This window comes from Lactuca virosa, chromosome 4 (assembly GCF_052849685.1).
Source record: "Lactuca virosa cultivar CGN04683 chromosome 4, Lactuca_virosa_CGN04683_v6, whole genome shotgun sequence".
NCBI classification, from domain to species: Eukaryota; Viridiplantae; Streptophyta; class Magnoliopsida; order Asterales; family Asteraceae; genus Lactuca; species Lactuca virosa.
The window spans coordinates 209,455,291-209,476,595 of NC_136429.1; the positions used below are offsets into that span (position 1 = coordinate 209,455,291).

Consider the following 21,305-nt stretch of genomic DNA (forward strand, 5'->3'; position numbering starts at 1 on the left):
TTGCACTAGGATATTCACGGCGTGGTAACTCGCCGAACAGTACAACCGTAGACATCCGTCGATGTGCATTTTCCCTACTGTAGCTAACAGCCTTGGGTGTGGAATGGTCAGTCCCGAAACGCATGTAATAGAATCTATGTAACAGTATCTATGTAAACGTATCTATGTAATCGTATTTATGTAAACGTATCTATGTAATTGTATCTCTTGTAATTGTATGTCTTGTAATTGTATGTCCTGTAATTGTATGTCTTGTAATTGTATGTAATCGTATCTCTTCATATAGTATGTAATGTGTTCGTATTTCATATAGTATGTAATGTATTAGTATAGACTCATGAATGAACTGACTCTTGTGTGATTCCTTGTACTTGGAATAGTAAGTAGTATCTCCTAACTATACCTATTATAGTTACTAGTAATGTACGTGTATAACCGAAGTATGCATTTGCTACCCAAAGGTACTGAACCAACTGATGGAACTTTTATGTCTATATATGTATACATGATATTTAACTAATATTTAGACGACATTCGGACGAATAACCGATGTCCTAAGGCCACATCCCAACGAGGAAAAGGAAATAAAACGAGCTAGCCGTCCTAAGTCCTTTAAACATTACTTATATAACTATACATATATAGGCATGCATTTGACAATATAAAAGTATAGAAGAAGTTTTGGTAAAACCTTTGAAAAGTTTAATTACTAAGAAATGATGATTTGATGTCAGTTTGTAAAATGATTTGAAAGCAGTTTGTTTGATAAGAACAGTTTTTAAGTATAAGAAAACCTTTGTTTGAAACACGATTGCAACAGCGTTTGATAGGAAACATAAAGTATGTAAGGCAGTTTGATAAAGAGTTTTAACATGTAAAAACGTTTGAGAAAGTCCTTTGAAGTAATATGTTTGGTGAAACAGCTAAACGTGTAGTAAATCCATATGTATACTAGTTATAAATCACATAAGATTGATTAAATAACAATATAGAGTACATAGCAAAGGATAGATATTTTCACACGATAATAACCGGGTGTTTACTTGTATTCCCCCCCTTAAAAGTATTTAAAAAGCATTTAAAATGTATTTAAAGTGTGTTTGTAGGGGTATGAACTCACTTGATAGATTGAAGAAGGTGAGACGAAGACCGGGCAGAACTTTGACAGGAGAAAGCGGATTTCTTGGGATTCTCGGGAATCTCGGGAGCGTAAAACTTCCTTCGGGGCTTGGGTATGAAAACCGGGGCTTCGGGATATTTCTTGCACGCAAAACGGAGTAAAAACGCAAGAAAAGGAGAGAAAATGAGCACTTATGCCCGGAACCCTCGCATCCCTTTTATAGGGGCTGGGAACCCTCGCTACGCTGGGCGTACGAGGTTACGCGGGGCGTACTCGTGCGTCACTGCTTACCGCATCATCGACTGCCGGACTTCGGACGGGACGGAATAGAGGCGTAGAGGGGCGACGTGGAGGATCCGGAGCCTAACATCCGAGTACGCTGGGCGTACGAGGGTACGCTGGGCGTAAATCGTCTTGATGTGTGTGCCTCGAACTTGTAAAATCCGTAACTTTCGCATACGAGCTCCGTTTTTGACGTTCTTTATATGCACGCGTAGGTGAGAATGTACTCTACAACTCTCGTTTAGACTTCGTTGGCAAATTTTGACTTTATTTTTAATTATATATTTTTAATAAGCCGGGACACGAAAAGTCTATTTAAAATCCATAACTTCTTCATCCGATGTCCGTTTCTGTCAGACTTTTTACCGTTGTGCTACCATTGACGAGTTCTTCGATTCTCGTTTAGGTTGTGTCGGCCACAAATCACTCGATCACTGTTTCGAGTTTTTAGCTGTCTACTGCCACTTCGGAACTTAGAAAAATCATAACTTCCCCATACGAAGTCAGATTTGGACGATCTTTTTATGTATGTTTACGGTTTAATGATATCTACAACTTTCATTTAGACACCTAAGGCTAATAATTATTGTATTGAAACTTCGCGTTTTACTTTTACCAGCATTGCCGGTTTTTGCCGCGAATCTTAGATTGGTCATAACTTCTTCGTTATAACTTGGTTTTTAGTGATCTTTATATTTCTGAAACCCTTGAAACGATATCTATCATTTAGACAACCCAATTGAAACTTTTTGAACATTTTATTTTCGAAGATATTTTATTAACTTAAAACGGGTTACAAGGTTCGACTGAAATTCGTTATATTGGCTTGAAATTTCAGGTTGTCACATGCACTCAACCAAAAGGCTGAGAAGTATTCAAGTCTTACACATTGCTCCAAAATTTCATTTAATGAGAAAAATGAAAGGAAATGAAAGGAGTGGTAAAAAAATCATTGCTCTTGAGTTTATTTATTATAAGGAAGATAAGAGATATGAAAGAAAGATTTATACTAATCTTCCTTATAAATTGTCCTTCCAAATCAAAAGGAAATGGAGAGAAAGAAAAAGAAGATCATCCCCTTTCTTTTCATTTCTCTCATTTTTGTATTTCCTTTAGTGAACTCGAGAATGAAGCTTTATGGTAAATGAAGATGTAGATTTAAGGGTATGCTTAACATGCATGTGATTAAAAAATCAATCATTATTAATTGATATACAAGACTCTTTTGATAATGTAATTAAACATTTAAAAAAAAACAAAACTACATTGAATGTATTTAGTAATGAATTGTTTTTATTTTGATTGTGTTTTATTATCTAGATGAAGCAGTTATTCAACCATCAGGTGTAAAAATAACCGCCAACATCTACCTCGCCTTTAATCCATTGAAATAGATGTCAATTGTTGTTGTGTTTTCATTTTTAAAACGATTTTAGATAATTACTTGGTTGCAAACAACATTTTCTATTTATGGAAATAATTAATAATTGAACTTATAATTAAAAGAATAATCGATGTTAAGAAAATAATAAACAAAATTTTCTGCTAATTATTCCTATTGATGACCTCGGCCGACATATGTCTTTTGTGGCATACCATACTATCCTTCGATCCTGCCTCATGATTCCTCTATTCCCGATTGATGAGATATGTCTAATTTGACGCAAGGCATGCTTGGAAACCTTTAGGGAACACGTAGTTCATTGTAGAGATCTCCCTAGCTTCAAGTATCGACATGATGCAGTTAGGGATGTTCGCTTAGATGTATGTCGGCGTGCTGGTATTTCCATCAAGAAAGAAGCGGTTGTAAAGTTTTTGACTGACCTGGTGGATGGAAGATCCACACTTAAGCCGACTGGCATTTTGGTCTTTGGATGGGCAGGAGGGAAGCACAATTGTGTTGATCTTACTGAGGTCTCCTGTAACACCCTGTTTCGAATCGTTTCATAATTCGAGGCCATGACCCGAAGACCAGTTATCATAAGGCTTCGGGCCTTGGGGGAAGAGAGATTTAGATTCCTTTGGATGTGGGTAATGTATATTAGGTGATTTGAGAGTTCGGTTGGTGCTTTGAAGCCCAAGGGTATAACCGTAAAGTGATAGTTCGGGCCTTTTATGATATTTGGATTTAAGTTCAGAAAGTTTTAGGGCAAAGGAGAGTTGATAGGGTTGTATAGCTTCTCATTACCTTTCCGTGGATATAAGGATCGTCGAAATCGGAGTTGAAATGAAGAAGTTACGACCGTTTGAAATTAGGACGATTTTTTTGAGCCCTATTTAAGCTCCTTAACTTCCCCAAACCCATTCCATTCTCAACCTCCACCTCTCCAACACCCTCCTTTGAAACCCTAACCCTAGTTTGATCCTTGTGAGCAAAAAGAAAGTGTTTTTAAGTGTTGTGGAGTGTTCTTGGTGCACCTTGGAGAAGAAGGAACTCATTGAAGAAGCGTTGGTTGCATTGGAGCTTGTAGATCCAAACCTTTTTCACCTTGATCTTTCTTCTGGAGGTATAAAGTTTGAATCTTGATGATGAAATTGTTAGATCTAGCTAGTTTTGGGTGTTATGAGCTTTTGGTCACTTTAATGCATAAAGTTTAGATCTTGAAAGTTTGTGACCTTGTTATGGATAATGTTGCAAACTTTATCCATCTAAACATCATATTGATTCAGATCTAAAAGCTTGAGACTTGGACTTAATGGATTAAGTTGGAAAAAGATGCATTTTTGGTCCCTTTGAGACTTAAAGACTAGATCTTGGTTGGTTGAACCATTCTAATGGATAAAGTTGGAAACTTTATCCATTATGGAGTTATTAGGAACCATAAAAATATCATCTTGATGGGGTTTTGAGGAATCATGCTTAATTTGATGTTCATATTATAAGTTTAGATGGATAAAACGGGTTTGGGTCCCATTAAGACATGCAAAGGAATAAAGTTGGCAACTTTATGGATTAAGACCTTATTTAGAGGTTATATCTGAGTTTAGACGTTTTGATCTTAAGCATTAAGTGCTTAATATGAAGTTTTGGTCATCAAATGAGTACGTTGGGCGTACGTATGCGTACACTCAGCGTAATGCAAGAAATCCCCGTCCTTGAGCTTTAGCGAGTTGTACCTTGTGCTTTAGTGGGCCATACACGGGGTGTACGAGTTTGGTACGCAGTGCGTACTCGCGAGGTATTCTTTTGGGCCTTTTGGGCCGTGGGTCTTTTGGAGTTTGGGCCATGGGTTTTTGGATCAGATATGAGAAGGGTAAAATGGTCTTTTACCCATTGTAAGTATAAAATATGGATTGGACATTGGATTTTGGGAAATGACCTTAATTATTGATTAAGATATTTGATTATGTCCAGTGTGAGGTTTTCGGTGGCAGAAGCGTGTGTGTATCGGTTTATCTCGGATTGAGGTGAATCTCCTCACTGTGCTTGACGGGTCGAAGGCACCAATGTCGGCCCATGATTTATTATGATTAGGATGCTAGTTTTCTGTATGACTCTTGCATGCATGTGTAGTATGTGATATGTGACCAAATGGCTTCTAACCAAGCGGTATCAGGTGGTGCCCTCCCTCCTTGAGGTCGAGGGTTCAAGTCTCGTCGTGGACATAGGTGGAATTAGGTGTGAGTTTAGGTATAGATTATATATTTATATTTTCCGGTTCAAAAAAAAAGTATGTGATATGTGTACCCGGCAGGGTCCGATGCCAGGTGGCGCCTAATGAGTGTATTGTATGCTCTTTGTTGTAGTGATTCTTACATGTGTTTTATGTGTCTGCATGAATGTTGGGCGGGGCCTGATGAATGTGATGAGGCGGGGCCCATCTAATGTTATTTCCAGGTCTGTTCCGAGCGGGGCTCGATGCCGAGCGGGGCCCGATGGTTGTTAGGCATGGCCCATTGTATGTTTGTTATGTATGGTATGTGGTATTTTGGGGAACTCACTAAGATTTGTGCTTACGGTTTTATGATTATGGTTTCAGGTACTTCCGGTACAAAAGGGAAGGGTCCGGCGTGACTGCACTACATCCACCTATGTTTCCGCAACTTTATGATTTTGGGATTGTACTCTGATAACTATTTTTACTCTGATATATTTTCAAATGATTGAAAAGGGAAAATGGTGTTTATGGTTGAATTATAAATGAAATTTTTACCTTACAATTTATGGGATGTTACATCTCCCCTCTCGTAGGTTTGAGGAATGAAGGTTTCATAGCGGGACATGTTGCTTTGAAAGTCGCCACATGCAAAGTGACAAAACACGAGAATGCATGCATTGAAAATCAACATGTGTTTATACCTTTCCCATTTAACACCTTTGGTTTTCTCGCACCAGAGGTGCTGTGTAACACCCATAAAAATCATGATAAATTTAAACTTTCTAAAACCAACCCAAATTCATAAATTGTTTACAAACATAGTTTCCAAACATTTTCAAACATCAGAGTCTCCCAAAATCATAAATCATAAACAAGGGGATGTGTACGGTCACACCTTCGCATTCCCGCGGTCATCCGAAGTACCTGAAACATAACCCAAAACTGTAAGCCAACACTTAGTGAGATCCTCCCAATGTACCAACACGTAAACATATAACATATACAATAACAACATGTAATGGGTCCACAACTAAAAGACTGGATTACCCCTGAGCCCCCAGCATAAGTCTGGCTTGCCCTCGGGGCCCACAACTTATGTCTGGCTTACTCCCTGACCAGATCAGTCATCGAACTAAAATACTATCAAGCCCTCAGTACAAGTCTGGCATACCGCCCGGTCCTCAGCTCATATCTGGAATGCTCATGAGCCCTCAGTATGAGTCTGGCATGCCCTACCCAGCCCTCATCTCATATCTGGAATGCTCCAGGGTTTGTTGGTTACAGCACGGAGCAGTACAACCTTAACCCAACACAATATGTCGACATATAACAGATAATAAACATATACAGATAATCATACAGACAGAATCACAGGTAGTCCTACAGATCTACCAGACTAGCATATCATCAACTAGCATAATCATGCATATCTATTCCATACTAAGCATATCAGTGAATATTAGGATATCAAACCAATGGGTCGGCCTTGGTGCCTTCGACCCGCAAGTACAGTGAGGAAAACTCACCTCGCAAACTGGACAAAAGCTGATGAGGTCTCGACTCCGAATCTCATCTCTAATCGTCTCCTATTCCAACCAAATGACCAATCTCAATCAAAATCCCAAAATACCCTTGAGGTCAAACTTGGTCAAAGTCAAAGTCAAACTGGTCAAACTAACTAAGTCAACCGAGTCAACCCAACCGAGTCAACTCAACCGAATCAACTCAGACTGAGTACGCGGGGCGTACTCCGAAGGTACGCTGGGCGTATTCGCATCCTCGCATGTTGACCACCATTGGGGTGGTTGACCTCCTACGCAGGGCGTACTCCAAGTACGCGGGGCGTACTCCCAGAAGTCCAAAAATCCAATAAGTGCTTAATGGCTAAAGTTCTTACGTCCATATTTCAGATCCATGGCTAAAATACTCTTATGAGTCATAAAGTCTCCGACTTTATGACTTAGCATGTCCAATAAGTGCTTAACTCAAGGTCTTAATCCATTAAGACCTTCTAAATGATGCATGGGGCAAAACTAACCACTTGGAATCCATTTTTATGACTCAAGACCCTCACAAGGGTCTGAAAGGACAACTTAATGGGTCAAGAACATGCTTTGTTCATGAATCATCATTTTGGGACCAAAAAGAGACTTTAAAGGGCAAGAACCTAGATCTACAAGATGGAGTGGTAAAGATGCAAGCTTTATACCTTTTAGAGGTTGCAAATAAGCTAGAAATCTCAGATCTACAATGCACTCCACTCCAAGGTCTTCACACAACCTTCTTCTTTCTTCAAAACCACTCCAAACTCTCTTAAAGACTCACAATTTGCTTCTCTCTTGCTCTAGGGTTGCTTGAGGGTCGAAATCTCTAAAAGAGGCTGGGTAAGAAGAGGGTTTGTGTCCATAAAGATGTTTAAATATGAGCCAAGACCCTAAAATTAGGGTTTGCATGCTAACCACGTACGCCCCGTGTACGAAGTGTACGCCTAACATACTAAGGCGTGCCTTAGTACGTTTAGCGTACACACACGTACGCATGGCGTACTCAAACTTCCATATTTTACCAAATTGCCACTATGGACCCTTTTCCACACTTTCTTACACTTAGGGACCAACCATGCAATATAATTAAATTATAGGGCTTAAACTAGAAGTACGTTATCATCGGGGTGTTACAAGCTGAAATTTTTCAACAGAGTCCAACGTGTCATGAATACTAGTGTTATATCTCCTAGATCCACGAATTTTGATTTCAAAAGAATTAGTTTAAACTCCATAAAGGACTAGCGGCAGTGGCAGACTTATGTGGTGCCAGGGTGTCCCGGGTCACCTCTCCGATTTCGGCCGTTAGTGTATTTTTTTTCTATTAGATGCAACGTCTTAAAATATGAATGTCACTTGTATTTTAGATTTGTTTGAATTTTTTTTGTGTCACCATTACTCAAACTTTCTACGTCCGCCACTGATTAACGGGGTAACTTGTTGTCCGTTTGCCTTCCATCGATATGGATTGACTTATTTTTAAATGAAATGGAAGATGAAAAAAAAAAATTAAACATATCAAACAAAATATTATATTTTTTTCTAAACCTATATGAATTTCCTATTTGTGAAATTCTCATTTGTGAGTTGTGACTTTAATATCATGTCACAAAACTTTTAATAGTGAATTGTTTTTATGCCATTTTTAGATAATTATTTCATTTGAAACAACGTTATCCATTTATGAAGATAATTATAGTTTAAATTTTCAATTTAAAAAATAGTCGATATACTTGATACTTAATAAATAATAAAGGGCGAAAGAATTAGATATAATTTCTCGTAGACAAAAACTGAAAAGTTAGAAATAGTTCAGGGACCAGAATAGTAAATAATAGAACCAAGGCCCGAGGGTTTAAACTTTAAATCACTATGAATCCACCAAATTAATTTGTTTCTTTAGACTCTTGACCTAGCCAAAATTCCCGGCGACTGTAAACGTCAATGGATTCCGACGTGACGATGGTTCCGGCCAGTGACGCATCTAGTCTTCCAGGACCTTCTTCATCTTCAGCCGTGGCCTCTTCTTCTTCGAAGAAACCTAAGCGTTTTGAAATCAAGAAGTGGAACGCCGTCGCACTTTGGGCTTGGGGTTAGTTTTGCAAATTCTTAATTCTGATTTTCCGTCTGCTGTGATTTCAATAACGATTTGATGTTCTTCTCGCAGATATCGTAGTTGACAATTGCGCGATCTGTAGAAACCACATCATGGATCTATGTAAGTGTAGTTTACTAAAAAAAATTAATTCCGCTTGTTCGATCGATGTAGTCTTATTACTCATGTGTTGTTTTGAATTTTGATCAGGTATCGAGTGCCAAGCTAATCAGGCCAGCGCTACCAGCGAGGAGTGTACTGTGGCTTGGGGTAAGCTTTCGTACCTGAACCCTAATTTTTTCCAATAGTATTCTCATATCCGTGTTTGTTATGTATTGAATTATGTGTTTGTGAATTTCGTTGAGGATTCTAAAATCTTTGTACTATAAGGGTACGTTTTCCCCAAATTTTGTGAAAGGGTTGCGATTTTTCCACTAATTCATCCACATAAAATATGTTTCACTGAGTTATATGATAGCTATAATGGTGTTTACCTTATGAGTGCTTTGGATAATTTGCTGTGAATTTTGCCATAGATGATCATTAATTATTTTCAGATTTTTAATTATAGCAAAAAATCTTAATGAGTTAGCCAATTTTAGCCATAGCAGTTGATTTAGGCCACCTGTGAGTTTAGTTAATTTCCCAATATGGACTATGAAATAGGCTTATTTTCGGCCCATATCCAGCCCAATATTGTTTTGGTATAAAAATTACAAATTTCAGCTAATTTCCCTCTATGGACTATGAAATAGGCTTATTTTGGCTACATTTGTAAAATCCACTTAAGAAATATGTTAATAGACATAATCATGCTTACAATACTTATTGAAACAACACAAGCATTGTTTTCTATGAAGCTGTTTTAGTTATTCTACCTCAATTGCTAGAGATTGTGAGACTAAAGATTATGTTTAATTGTTCTGAATATAGCCTAAAATGCTTCTTATGTTGAATATGAATTCTTAATATTTTCATAGGTGTCTGCAACCATGCTTTCCATTTCCACTGCATTAGCCGCTGGCTAAAAACACGCCAAGTTTGCCCTCTTGGTACCCAACCATCATTCTATTTCTCCCTTTAATAATAACAATTTACAACTACACACCATTTATTTAATTAAAATTATTTCAACATTTATTTCTGTAGATAATAGCGAGTGGGAGTTCCAGAAATACGGTCACTAGATAATGGTACCGGGCAGCGGGCAGAGACATTTGTTAATGAAAATACTCGTACTTTTGTTAATGTCGCAATGAAGGAACATCATGAGATTGTGTAATTCGTAGCAAGTTTTAAAGTTTTTTATGCAAAGAATCTAAAATCAACTAGAAAAATATCCATATCGTACATTTAATTATATCAATAAAAGCATGAACACGGGTTACAACAACAACAACAACAAAATGAACATTTAGGGCATGATGGATTGCAACTACAGTTTATTTCGGGACACTTACAGTGTCCCGAGATACGTGTCTTCTTCTGTTGGGTGCTGCCAAAGCAGCAACAACAGTTTGCTGACGGGCAGCATCTACAATTGCTTTTTGTCTTGCAACAACCACAACAGCAACAACATGATAATACGGAACCGAACTTTTTCCTGATTTATATAAGTTTTACAAGAAAAAGAGTTTATGATTAGTAGGGGGTTGGTTCATATTTAATGAAATTGGTTAAGTTTTTGAAATATGCATATATGTTATTTGCTTACCCAAGATTCCTCCACAATTTTCTTGATCTACCACGAGTGTGCTTTGTGCTACAATATCAACAATTACCATGTATCAGCTTTTTCTCTATATCTATTTACATTTACTTTTGAAGCTATTAACTATGGTGCTTAATGACGTGGATGAAGGTACAAAATATAGAAAAAAAAAAAAATACAAATCCAGACCAAAACTGAAAACAAATTATTAGAGTTCAGGCACTGTTTATCAAAAATAAACCAATTTAATGCAACTTAAGGTTAGATAAAACCTATTTTTTGATAAGCTATCTTGAAATAGCTTATCGATAAGCTTAGAAGTTAAAAGCTGATACCTCAAGATAACTTATAAATAAGCTACTTTTAGAAAAAACTAGCTTATAAATTAAAAAGTCCTATTATATATTTTCACATACGCTTACAAGATATACAAAAAACAAAACACCAAAAAATTAGTCCAAACTGATTTTGAAACTTACGCTTCAATTTTTGTTTTTATTTTATATGAAAAAAAAAATCGGAAAACCATAAAAGAAAAACCCAAAAAGCAAAAAGAAAAAAAAAACGATAAGAAAAGTAATAATATTATTATTGGTTTTTAATGAAAAACTTAATAAATACTTTTTAGATTGATTATTGATTCCCGTTTTTCATGTTTAACTCATAAAATATGAACCTAAATACTTTATTTTATAAAAAAGTTTATATTATTCTAACCGACGTCTTAGAGCACAACTTTTACCAACCAACATTTTCTCGAATATATTAATACGAGAGATTTCATATTTAGTTCTTAAAAAATATAATATGACCAACTAGTTATAAAAATAATAATAGAATATAACTCCATTATGATATATATTTTTTTATTAAATAAACAATAAAATAAAAGATATTAATTATTTTTTTAATAAATAATAATAAAATAATGTCAACTAAAAGAACATAAATAATTTTATTTTTATGAAGTAATAATTTATTGATATGATAGAAAGTAAAGATTTAAATTAATTTTACACTTTACAATTTTTTTTCTTTGCTCTTTTTAAGTCTCTATACGTAAAATAGGATTAATTTAGTAAAATATAATGTATTTATTATGGTGAGGCTTCAATTGAATGGTTTCTTTGTCACATGTTATGGAAAAATAATAACTTGAAATAAGCCAACAAATAGGATTATTGAGAGCGGTTATAAATCATAACTATTTAGCTACTCATAAAACTTTATCATAATCAATAAAAAATTTGTTGTTATCTATAAATTCTCTATGGATTTAAACTCTACTTACTCTAGCTATTTAGCTATTTAGTGTTTTTAAGATTTATTCTTGATTAAATCAAGAACCTCGGTCAAATTTTAGAGTTTGGAAATTGTTCGACTTAACTATCTATATCTAATTTTTTTCATGATTTTAATCAGAAAATGTTCTTTTCGGTTTTTAAACAAAAGAAAACAAAATTATAATAGTTTTGATGAAATTTGTCTCTCTTTTTTCATTTACAAGAAAAATACATTCACTTAATAATTTGTTTTTGTAAGAATAATTAGAAAATATCTCTCATAAAATAATAGATTTTCACATTTGAAAACATTGATTATACCATAAACTTATAGCCAAAAAATCTTACATTGCTATGAGCGGATCTGGAGTAGCTTCTACAAAATCGTCAAGCCTGTATGCAACATTCATCGATCAACATAAGCACAAATATAAATAAAAAAAAACAAGTTATATACTTGGAGAATATGAAGATCGGCGTACTCTTTGCAGCATCTTGATGCAAGTTCGAGCTCCGCAAGTGATTTTATCTCCTCCTGTTTACAATCATATAATTAAAATCAGCAAAATTATTCAGCCCTAGATAATTAGGGGCAAATGTTGAATCCGGAATCACATTTTCAACCAATTCGTAATTGTTATCGGATGAATTCCATTGACATTTCAAGCAATTTATGCTAAAATCGAATCCAAATCATCCAATAACATGCACAAATTGAAGTTTCAAACAGAGAATCATATTGAAAAGAGTAATGTTGGATTTATATAAACCTGTAGCAAGCTAATCTCTCGATCGAGCACCTGAACTTTGGCAATCTGGCGGCGTTTTCCATATAAATCGACATAGACGACAGAAGAAGGGGATGAAAGAGGGGATATGGAGGAAGAAGACGAATCATTTGAAGTCCCACCATTAATCGCCATGAGAATTGATAGTTGAATTGGTTAATGGTCGTGTGGTTAAAGGAGAGTGAATCTGTGTCAGAGATGGTGGGCACAATCGCCATTAATCGATGAGACGTAAGAGAAAGTAGTGGGGGTTTTGTAAGAACCTTTTTTTTTCTTTCTCTCGCTTTAAGAGGCGAGGCCATGTGGTTGATGCTGTCTGCGCAGTTCTCCATTGTCACGTGCGTCCTTCTTGTCTTGTACTCTTGTTTGTCTATGCAGTAATCATATTGTACTTCTTGCATTAATCATTGTACCCATAAGGAGGACTAGTTTAATGATTAGGGTTTGAAATAGTTTGAACCGAAACATATTTGGTTAGATAGTTCCTATATTTTCATAAAAATTTCATTCCATAATCTTTTTTCAAAGATAAAAGTCCTTCATTTTGATTCAAATTAACAATTACTTATATTTTTTTTTTCTGTTAAGAGGATATGACATATGGGTCGTGTTTTTCTAACAAGAGACTCTTGCTTATGGGTCGTGTTTTTGGGTGGGGTGTTGTAACATTCAAACTGTGTCATTTCACATGCCTACACAACACTATTATGTTATAACATGAAGTAAAGTTGTAACTAACGTTATGCGTGACTTGACAACAATGTTAAACCTCAAGTTTTTTCGATCTATGGTGACCCACGTTGTTTGTAAGGCGTGACATGAGACGACAATTTTGTATATATATATATATATATATATATATATATATATATATATATATATATATATATATATATATATATATATATAACTTAAGGAGACATTAGGTTAAAGTTTGGCGGCAAGTACAAGTCTTGGAGTCATGACAAGCTTTTTAGAACCTTGACATGAAGTGAAGGTGGTGTTCCCTTGTTATAATATGATGTTAATAGGAGAGAGAGTTATAATATGATGTTAATAGGAGAGAGAGAGAGAGAGAGAGAGAGAGAGAGAGAGAGAGAATATGTGCAACCAATAACTTTTCCCGTTTCAATACGTTATAACACCAACGTGCCTTAACATAACATGAAGTTGGGGTGTTGTTGATATACTCTTAACGACGTTATGGTATGTCACATAGGAATCTCAACGCCCCTTAACAGACCAATATTCACTACTCTTATAGTTTGGTAAAAATTCGATATTATAATAAAACATTGAATTTATCATATTGGTCTTGATATACAATATTGTAAAACTAGTTGCTATTTTTAAACAAGCTCATTTTCATTCCACCAAAAGATACTCGAAAACATTATTTTGATTGTTTTATTCAAAAGAGATGGTTAATATATCATCACCAACCCAGTCTCCGTTTGACGTTAAGTTAACTGGCAAGTCATCAATTTTGGCTAACTTGGTCTGATCAGCTTGTTTGATAAGTTCGAAATCATCTAACTCGGCCAACAATCCCTGATCTATCTGCTTACTCGATCGATTGTTGAAATGTGACTGACCTACAAAAAAGAACTTTACACCCGAAAAAAACATATCTATAATCACTTTAACGATCAGCTCTTCCTCCTTTCCTTTATCCATACATAACCTTGAAGCAGTTCTCCCCTTCGGCCAGTTCCACACCGCCTTCTCAAGCATAGTCGACGACATCTACATGTATTTTGCTTCGTTTTTTTTTCTCTAAAATCAGTTGGAAAACTGATGTTGGTGCTTCTATATGTTTGTTTGATGGAAAACTTATGTTGGTGCTTTTATGTATCAAAATCCGGAAAAAGCTTTAATTTCTTTGTGTGATGCATGAAATCAATATTTGTTGAAATCTTGGTATGAAATCAAAATTTGTTATTGTATCATCTTTGATGCTACGCCCATTTTCCGATCGTATACTTATCATGTTTGTGGTGATTTCCTACATCCGACCTGTTGACATAAACAAGAACACCAAGAGCGATACCGGGGTCACCCTTGATATTGCTCTCGAATGCATAAGTCAGGGTGGGATTGCATGTTTAAGTAAAGAATTGTTAGTTCAAGTTAAGTGATCCTTAGACAATCCGAGACAACCAAGATTCCGAGATGATTGAAGATTCGAAGTTGCTACTGTAACGCCCGAAAATTAGGGCTAGACATTTAAGATAAAATAAATAAATCTTAGCTAGAGATGTAGTGGTCGTAATGACTATGACAGTGATATTAGGAGCGCTTAAATCCAACTTTGTATGAAGAAGTTATGTTTCTTCGATGCTTCATGAATAAACCGACCTAGCCATGTGCATCGTGAATAGTGAGTCAGAGATAAATTGGCCATTATCCTAATTAATCTAAACGAAAGTCATAGTAATCGTAAAAGCAAGAGCATGCATATAGAGAACGTCCAAATTTGACTTCATATAAGGAAGTTATGATTTTCACAGTTTCAGCGTAGTAGTATGCGAAACAGAAACAGGAAATTTAAATCGGTTGATTGTTAGGCAAAACAATATAAACGAGAAGTTCGTCGATATAAAGACAGTCGAGAACGAATGTCGTATGGAAGTGTTATGAACTTTATATGAACTTTAACAGTCTAAGTCTGCTAAAAATATAACTTTAAAAATAATTAGGCGACAGAGTCTAAATGAAGGTTGTAGTACTCGTCTATAGCTATGTGTGGATATAAATAACATCGAAAATGGAGCTCGTATGAGAAATATATGATTTTTTTAAAGATTTTCGAAAGGTGTCACGCACAGATAGGTGCGACGCACGCTTCTAGAAGCCATAGGTTAGTGAAGGGCTATGTGAAATAATAAATAAGAGGTTGTGATGGGTTAGTGAAGGGTTGTGTGAAATAATAAATTAGAGGTTGTGATAGGTTAGTGAAGGGCTGTGCGAAATAATATGGTGTGTTTACTGTAACATCCCGAATTTCGAGTCCAAAAATTTCATTTTTAATTAATTGATTTATAAAACTTCCATAAGAAAACATAGTGAAGACATATCATTTCATAAAACTAATATCTCATGTCTGAAAACCAAACCATAAATATAACAACGTCAGAGTACAATCCCAAGAATCTCGTAATGCGGAAATCCAACGTGTGTGTCTATGATGTGCAGCTACCGCGCCAGCTCCTTCCCCTTCGCTGAAGAGGTACCTGAAACAAAACTGAAAACTGTAAGCACGAAGCTTAGTGAGTTCCTCCATCGTACCACATACCATACAATCACATAACATACATATACTGTCAGACATATCTGGGTGCCCGACCTACCCCTTCGGTCCTCTCGACCGGATACTGCCTAACATACCTGGGTGCTGGCCTCCCCTTCGGTCCTCTCGACCGGATACTGCCTAGCATACCTAGGTACTGGCCTCCCCTTCGGTCCTCTCGACTGGATACTGGGGACTATTTCACCCCTATACTACTACCACATAACATGTAACACATAATCATATTCTATCTAGCATGACTGGGTATGACTACCCCCTTCGGCCCTATCGACCGGAAATCTTGGGGACTATCTCCCCTACTGCTACTAGCATATAACATCATATCATACTAGCACATAACATATCAGGTAGTAGCAAACCTAGATGAATATCACAAAGACAATCATCTAACATACGACTCCTACTGGTGAGCCGGCATTGGTGCCTTAGACCCACTTCTACTGGAAGGTAACTCACCTCGTAAGGCTGACTGCTGAAAAGCTGATCGACAGATGTCTGACTGATGCTCCGGTGATCCTCCGACTATAAATCCATAAAACACTTAATCAGACACTGATAACTACTCTTAGGGTAAAATGACTATTTTACCCCTGACCAAGTCAAAGTCAAAGTCAACTTCCAGTTGACCTGACTCGTCGAGACGGGCCGCCAACTCGTCGAGTCCCTATCCTTTCATATGTCCTTCTTCACGCCCGTACTCGTCGAGTTTAGAAACGACTCGACGAGTTCTCCTTCTAAAACATCCTCGAATGAACCTTCATCCGACTCGCCGAGTTGTATGAACGACTCGTCGAGTTCATCCCCATCCTATGAACAAGTCTGCCCTTGACTCGCCGAGTTCTATGAACAACTCGTCGAGTCCTATGATTTCCAGGTCTATGGGTAAGTCTAATGCGTTGGGTCACTCCCCCGGACCCCTCTAAGACCACTCTAACACTCACTAGGTTCCTTCGAACCACAACAGAAAAGGGAAGTCAAGCCATGGACTCGCCGAGTTCAAGAACGACTCGCCGAGTCGAGAATGACCAAGTCTAATTTCTCGATTTCTGATGTACAACACTTGACCAAAAGATAGATCTATGCTTCTAAGATCGATCTAGCACGTAAAGTTACAAACTTTACGTGCATGCATGGGACTATGAGTTCAAATGGCCCTAAATGAGACTCTTAAGATGCATGGGGCTCTCTAAGGCTCCAAAATCAGTCCCTTTCTGCCTTGTAACCCCTCAAAGACCTTGGATCTGAAGTCTTAGCCCCCAACCATGCTTGCACTCATGATTGGTCACCAAGAATGGCTCCTAAAAGCCCTAAATCACCCCAAAAAGGGATCTAAAACATGAAAGAGCAAGGTATCAGTTTTATACCTCTAAAGAACTGCAGAGGGTGCACAAACTCGAACTCCTCTGGCCTCCTCTTGATTCCTCAAGCCTTTCTCTTCCTTCTTATGTTCCAGAATCACCAAAAACCACCACAAAGGCCTTAGATCTTTACACAAACGATTAGGGTTTGATATGGAGAGTTCTGAGAGCAATAGGGACGAAGGGAGGCTGAATGAGATGCTTAAATAGGGTGCAATCCCTTAGATTTATTGTTTTGTCCAGTCAGGGCCTACTCGTCGAGTCTGGCCGCCGACTCGTCGAGTAGGTCATTAAACTCCCGGGTCCAAGTCGCTCCTACTCGTCGAGTTGGCCATCAACTCACCAAGTTCTAGGCCAAAAAATGAATAATACTTGAATGAAATTCATACCAGGAACCGGATGCTACATTTACCTAAAGTACTAACGTACTCCTACGCTTACCCAAAGTACTAACGTACTTCTGTTTTTACCCAAAGTACTAGCGTACTTTTGTGTTTACCTAAAGTACTATCTTACTACTGTGCTCACCTAAAGTACTATCGTATTGCTGTGTTTACTCAAAGTACTATTGTATTGTTGTGCTTACCTAAAGTACTATCGTACTGTTGTGCTCACCCCAAGTACTATTGTACTACCGTACTTAGTCATTTAGAAAAGTGTTAGTTTGAAAAAGTTTGTGTGAAATAATAAGTTATGACCTGCTGTGTTGTGACCAAAGTACTATCTTACTGCTATGCTCACCCAAAGTGCTAGTATACTACCGTGCCTAGTCTGATGGGTTTTATGTAAAGCAAATAAACTAGAAAAACAATTCCTAAGTTCACATGCAACGTACTTTGGATTTTTGTTTTAACTATTGAACATATAACTTTGAATTGCAAAACAAGAACCCTAAGAGAGGAGGCTATTTTCAAAAATAACTAATTAGGGTTTTAGAATCACATACCTTTCAATTGTTATAGTAAACAATTGGTAATCCTTGATCTTGATCTTCTTGGAAGCTTAACACCACAAATGTAATGCCTCTAATGGAATCACACCCAAGAACTGGCAAGAAGGAAACTATAGAGAGAGGAGGAGGAGGATGAGGAGGAGGAGGAGGAGGAGAGAGTATGCAATTTTTGGTGAGGGTTTCTCCAGGTGTAGGGATGGACGAAATTTAGGAGCCAGGAGGCTCCTTATATAGTTGAGGCAGCTAGGGTTTAAGGGAAAACCCTAATGTTCCTTTGCTTAAGGCCCAAGCTTATCCAGAAGCCTTATCCAAGGCCCTTGGACGAAATCATTAGGGTTTCCCCTATAGATTTCGTCCACCTCCTCCAAGGAGGTTCTGGAACCTTCCATCTAATTATTTGATAATTGCAAACTAGTCCCTGTACTTTATAATTAATACAATTAACCCCAAAATCAATTCCAATTAATTTCTAACTAACTATTAATCAAACATTATGATTTCTAATTAATATATTAATTTCATAACATATTAATAAATCATTTATATTAATTTATTAATCTTATAATAAATTAATCTCTCTCCTTTCCTAATTTCCTTGTCCAATTGCTAGGTTTGAGGGCAACCCAAAAGGATTGTGCTGCTATCAATTCAAGTACATACTAATTATAGTTATGGGATTAGACACCTAATCCAACAGTCTCCCACTTGGATAAGTCTATAACTATATTTGCTAGTATGGCTTCTAAATCGACTAGCAAATTGTTGCTTCCAAAAGCTGATGCCGAACTCTGACCTAGTCAGTTACATGTCCTAGGATAAGTGATCATATAATCCTTCGTTCTGCAAGATATCCCTAGAAATAAGACATGGAATGCAATCAATCTCTTTGTCCAGAATCTATGTTTCCTGATTTCCGATTTGTGATTCTATAGGACTTCTAATTGAACACATCAATTTAGTCTTGGTTGGGCCTAACATATAAGTCAACACCAAATCATCGAGGGTCCCATAGATATCGCTTTTCCCGTTAGGGAAAATGGAACGAATAAACGTTGACTCATATGCTTGTATCTTCTACTTATCAAATTATACATGACAATACATTTTATAACACCAAGTTATGGATGCGTTTTCGTATCACCAATGCATAACTGACTTGTGAATTACAACTCATATTTCCCCATTTCAAGATCATAAGATATTATCTTCTCAACATTACTCGTGATGAATTCCATGAAGTAATACTCTGAACGAGGGTTTATCCAATACTAAAATCTCTATTTTTGAGCACTCATGAACATTGCAACAATTCTATTGCTATGTCTAATTCCCTTAGACAATCTGCAATCCAATTCATGACAGTCTTAATTCACTACTTACTCCCAAAAGTATGAGCGACTGTGGAGTTTTAATAATCATATTATTCGGGAAGTAAAACATGTAAAATGTGAAACACAATAATAAACAATTGACAAAAGGCAGTACACAAACTTACAAATAATACTTTATTATTTAATCACCAAAAGTCAATTATATTTACTTTGTTACAAGTTTCCGAACAAAACTAATCTAACTGCTAAAACTAATATCGTCTCTCAGTCCAATGGTCCGAGCATGCTGAATATGCTTAACCCTACTCAGACCCTTTATGAGGGGATCTATTGGGTTATCCTCAGATGATACCCTCTTTACGACAAGATGGCCTTCTTCTACTCTATGTCTGATGAAATGGTACTTTATGTCGATATGTCTGGTTTTACCATGATCTCTGGGTTCCTTTGTTAAGGCAATCGCTCCTTCATTATCGCAAAACAACTCCATAGGCTCCTAAAAGGTTGGAACAACTCTAAGCTCTCCGATGAAGTTCCTCAACCAAACAGCTTCTTTCGACGCTTCACTCGCTGCTATGTATTCTGATTCACAGGTAGAATCAGCCACCGTATCTTGCTTGGAACTTTTCCAAGTAACTGCTCCTCTGTTTAGTAGAAATACCCATCCAGATTGAGAACGAAAGTTTTCCCTATCCGTTTGAAAGTTGGTATCACTGTAACCATCTACTCTCAAAGTATCATTGCCACCAAGCACAAGGACCCAGTCCTTTGTCCTTCGCAAATACTTGAGTATATTCTTAACCTCTATCCAATGAGCTCTACCCGGATTTCCCTGATAATGGCTGACCATGCTCAAAGCAAAGGCCACATCAGGGCGAGTACTGATGGGTTTTGAGCATTCTAACACTCCTATGGTGTACATGCAACCCTAGAAACCTTGGATCTATGTTTGACTAAGATACATGCAAATAATTATTTTTCCAAGGTTCTTATCCTATCTAGCATGGCATGGGGAACTTGAATCAATTAAAGCTAGTAGAATTACTTACCTTGTAGTTGTAGTTGATTGCTTGGAGTTTTAGAGCCTAGCACCAATAGTGTGGATGCCTCAAATGGAAATCACAAATCACCACAAACTTGGAATTTTGAGAGAATAGTAATCACCTTTCTTGAAATCGGCCCTCTTACTTTACTCACCACAACTAGTGTGATTTCAAGAACCAAAGCCTCCTTTATATAGTGTGGTGGATTAGGGTTACATCCATGTAAACCCTAATACCCATGTCTTTTCATTTCCATGAGATCCATGGGTTAAAGCTCCATGGAGTATCCATGGACTTTCCATGCAAGCCTAGCCCATTCCAAATAAGCATTAGCCCACACTATATAAATACAAGAGCCCATATTTAATTAGTCATACTTTTGATCTCTAAATTAATCCTAGATTAATTATAGATCAATACTAATTAAATAATATGATTTTATATTAATATATTAGAACTTATAATATATTAATAAATCATAACTTATACTATTCTCAAAAGATTATCCATAAATTGTTCGGGTGAAGTGCAACCCAAATGGACCATGCCGGGTCGGGTCAAGTACATACCAAATATAGTTATGGACTTAGACACTATATCCAACAGTCTCCCACTTGGATAAGTCTAATAACTATAGTTGCAAGTATGACTTCAGGAACCGATCAGCAATTGTAGCTCTTTAAACTCTGTTGAACTATGAAGCGCCATTTTAGATAAGTGATCATACAATCCTCTGTTCTAGATATCAGCCAGACAAATACATGGAACAAGGTCTTGCTTATTGTCCAGCATTTGTTTCCCGATTTCTGATTTGTTTGACATAGAACTTAACTGAACACATCAATTTAGTTCTGACCGGGCCCGGTACATAGGTCAAAACAAAATCATC

General features: G+C 36.8%; 2 protein-coding genes across 2 annotated transcripts; one reads left to right on the forward strand and one right to left on the reverse strand.

Moving 5' to 3' along the window:
* Positions 1-8,422: 8,422 nt before the first annotated feature.
* Positions 8,423-9,977, forward strand: LOC145107957 (RING-box protein 1a-like). Its single transcript, XM_079044921.1, has 5 exons — positions 8,423-8,637; positions 8,713-8,763; positions 8,851-8,910; positions 9,621-9,692; positions 9,790-9,977. Exons 1-5 carry the CDS (start codon positions 8,490-8,492, stop codon positions 9,825-9,827), a joined length of 369 nt encoding a protein of 122 aa, XP_078901047.1. The 5' UTR covers positions 8,423-8,489; the 3' UTR covers positions 9,828-9,977.
* On the reverse strand, positions 9,960-12,728 carry LOC145107956 (guanine nucleotide-binding protein subunit gamma 3-like). The gene is made up of 5 exons (XM_079044920.1): positions 12,405-12,728; positions 12,117-12,169; positions 11,983-12,027; positions 10,355-10,402; positions 9,960-10,243 (listed from the first exon to the last, which is right to left on the reverse strand). The coding sequence occupies exons 1-5, from the start codon at positions 12,555-12,557 to the stop codon at positions 10,003-10,005; spliced, it is 540 nt and encodes a 179-aa protein (XP_078901046.1). The 5' UTR covers positions 12,558-12,728; the 3' UTR covers positions 9,960-10,002.
* Positions 12,729-21,305: the final 8,577 nt, after the last annotated feature.

Excerpts from the sequence above, each read along its gene's own strand:
- LOC145107957 (XM_079044921.1), top strand. The coding sequence starts at position 8,490 with ATGGATTCCGACGTGACGATGGTTCCGGCCAGTGACGCATCTAGTCTT. Across the intron at positions 8,638-8,712 it reads CGTCGCACTTTGGGCTTGGG|ATATCGTAGTTGACAATTGC; the intron begins GTTAGTTTTGCA and ends TTCTTCTCGCAG. Across the intron at positions 9,693-9,789 it reads ACGCCAAGTTTGCCCTCTTG|ATAATAGCGAGTGGGAGTTC; the intron begins GTACCCAACCAT and ends TTATTTCTGTAG.
- LOC145107956 (XM_079044920.1), bottom strand. The coding sequence starts at position 12,557 with ATGGCGATTAATGGTGGGACTTCAAATGATTCGTCTTCTTCCTCCATA. Across the intron at positions 12,170-12,404 it reads GAGAGATTAGCTTGCTACAG|GAGGAGATAAAATCACTTGC; the intron begins GTTTATATAAAT and ends GATTGTAAACAG. Across the intron at positions 10,403-11,982 it reads CCAGATCCGCTCATAGCAAT|CACAAAGCACACTCGTGGTA; the intron begins GTAAGATTTTTT and ends TTGATATTGTAG.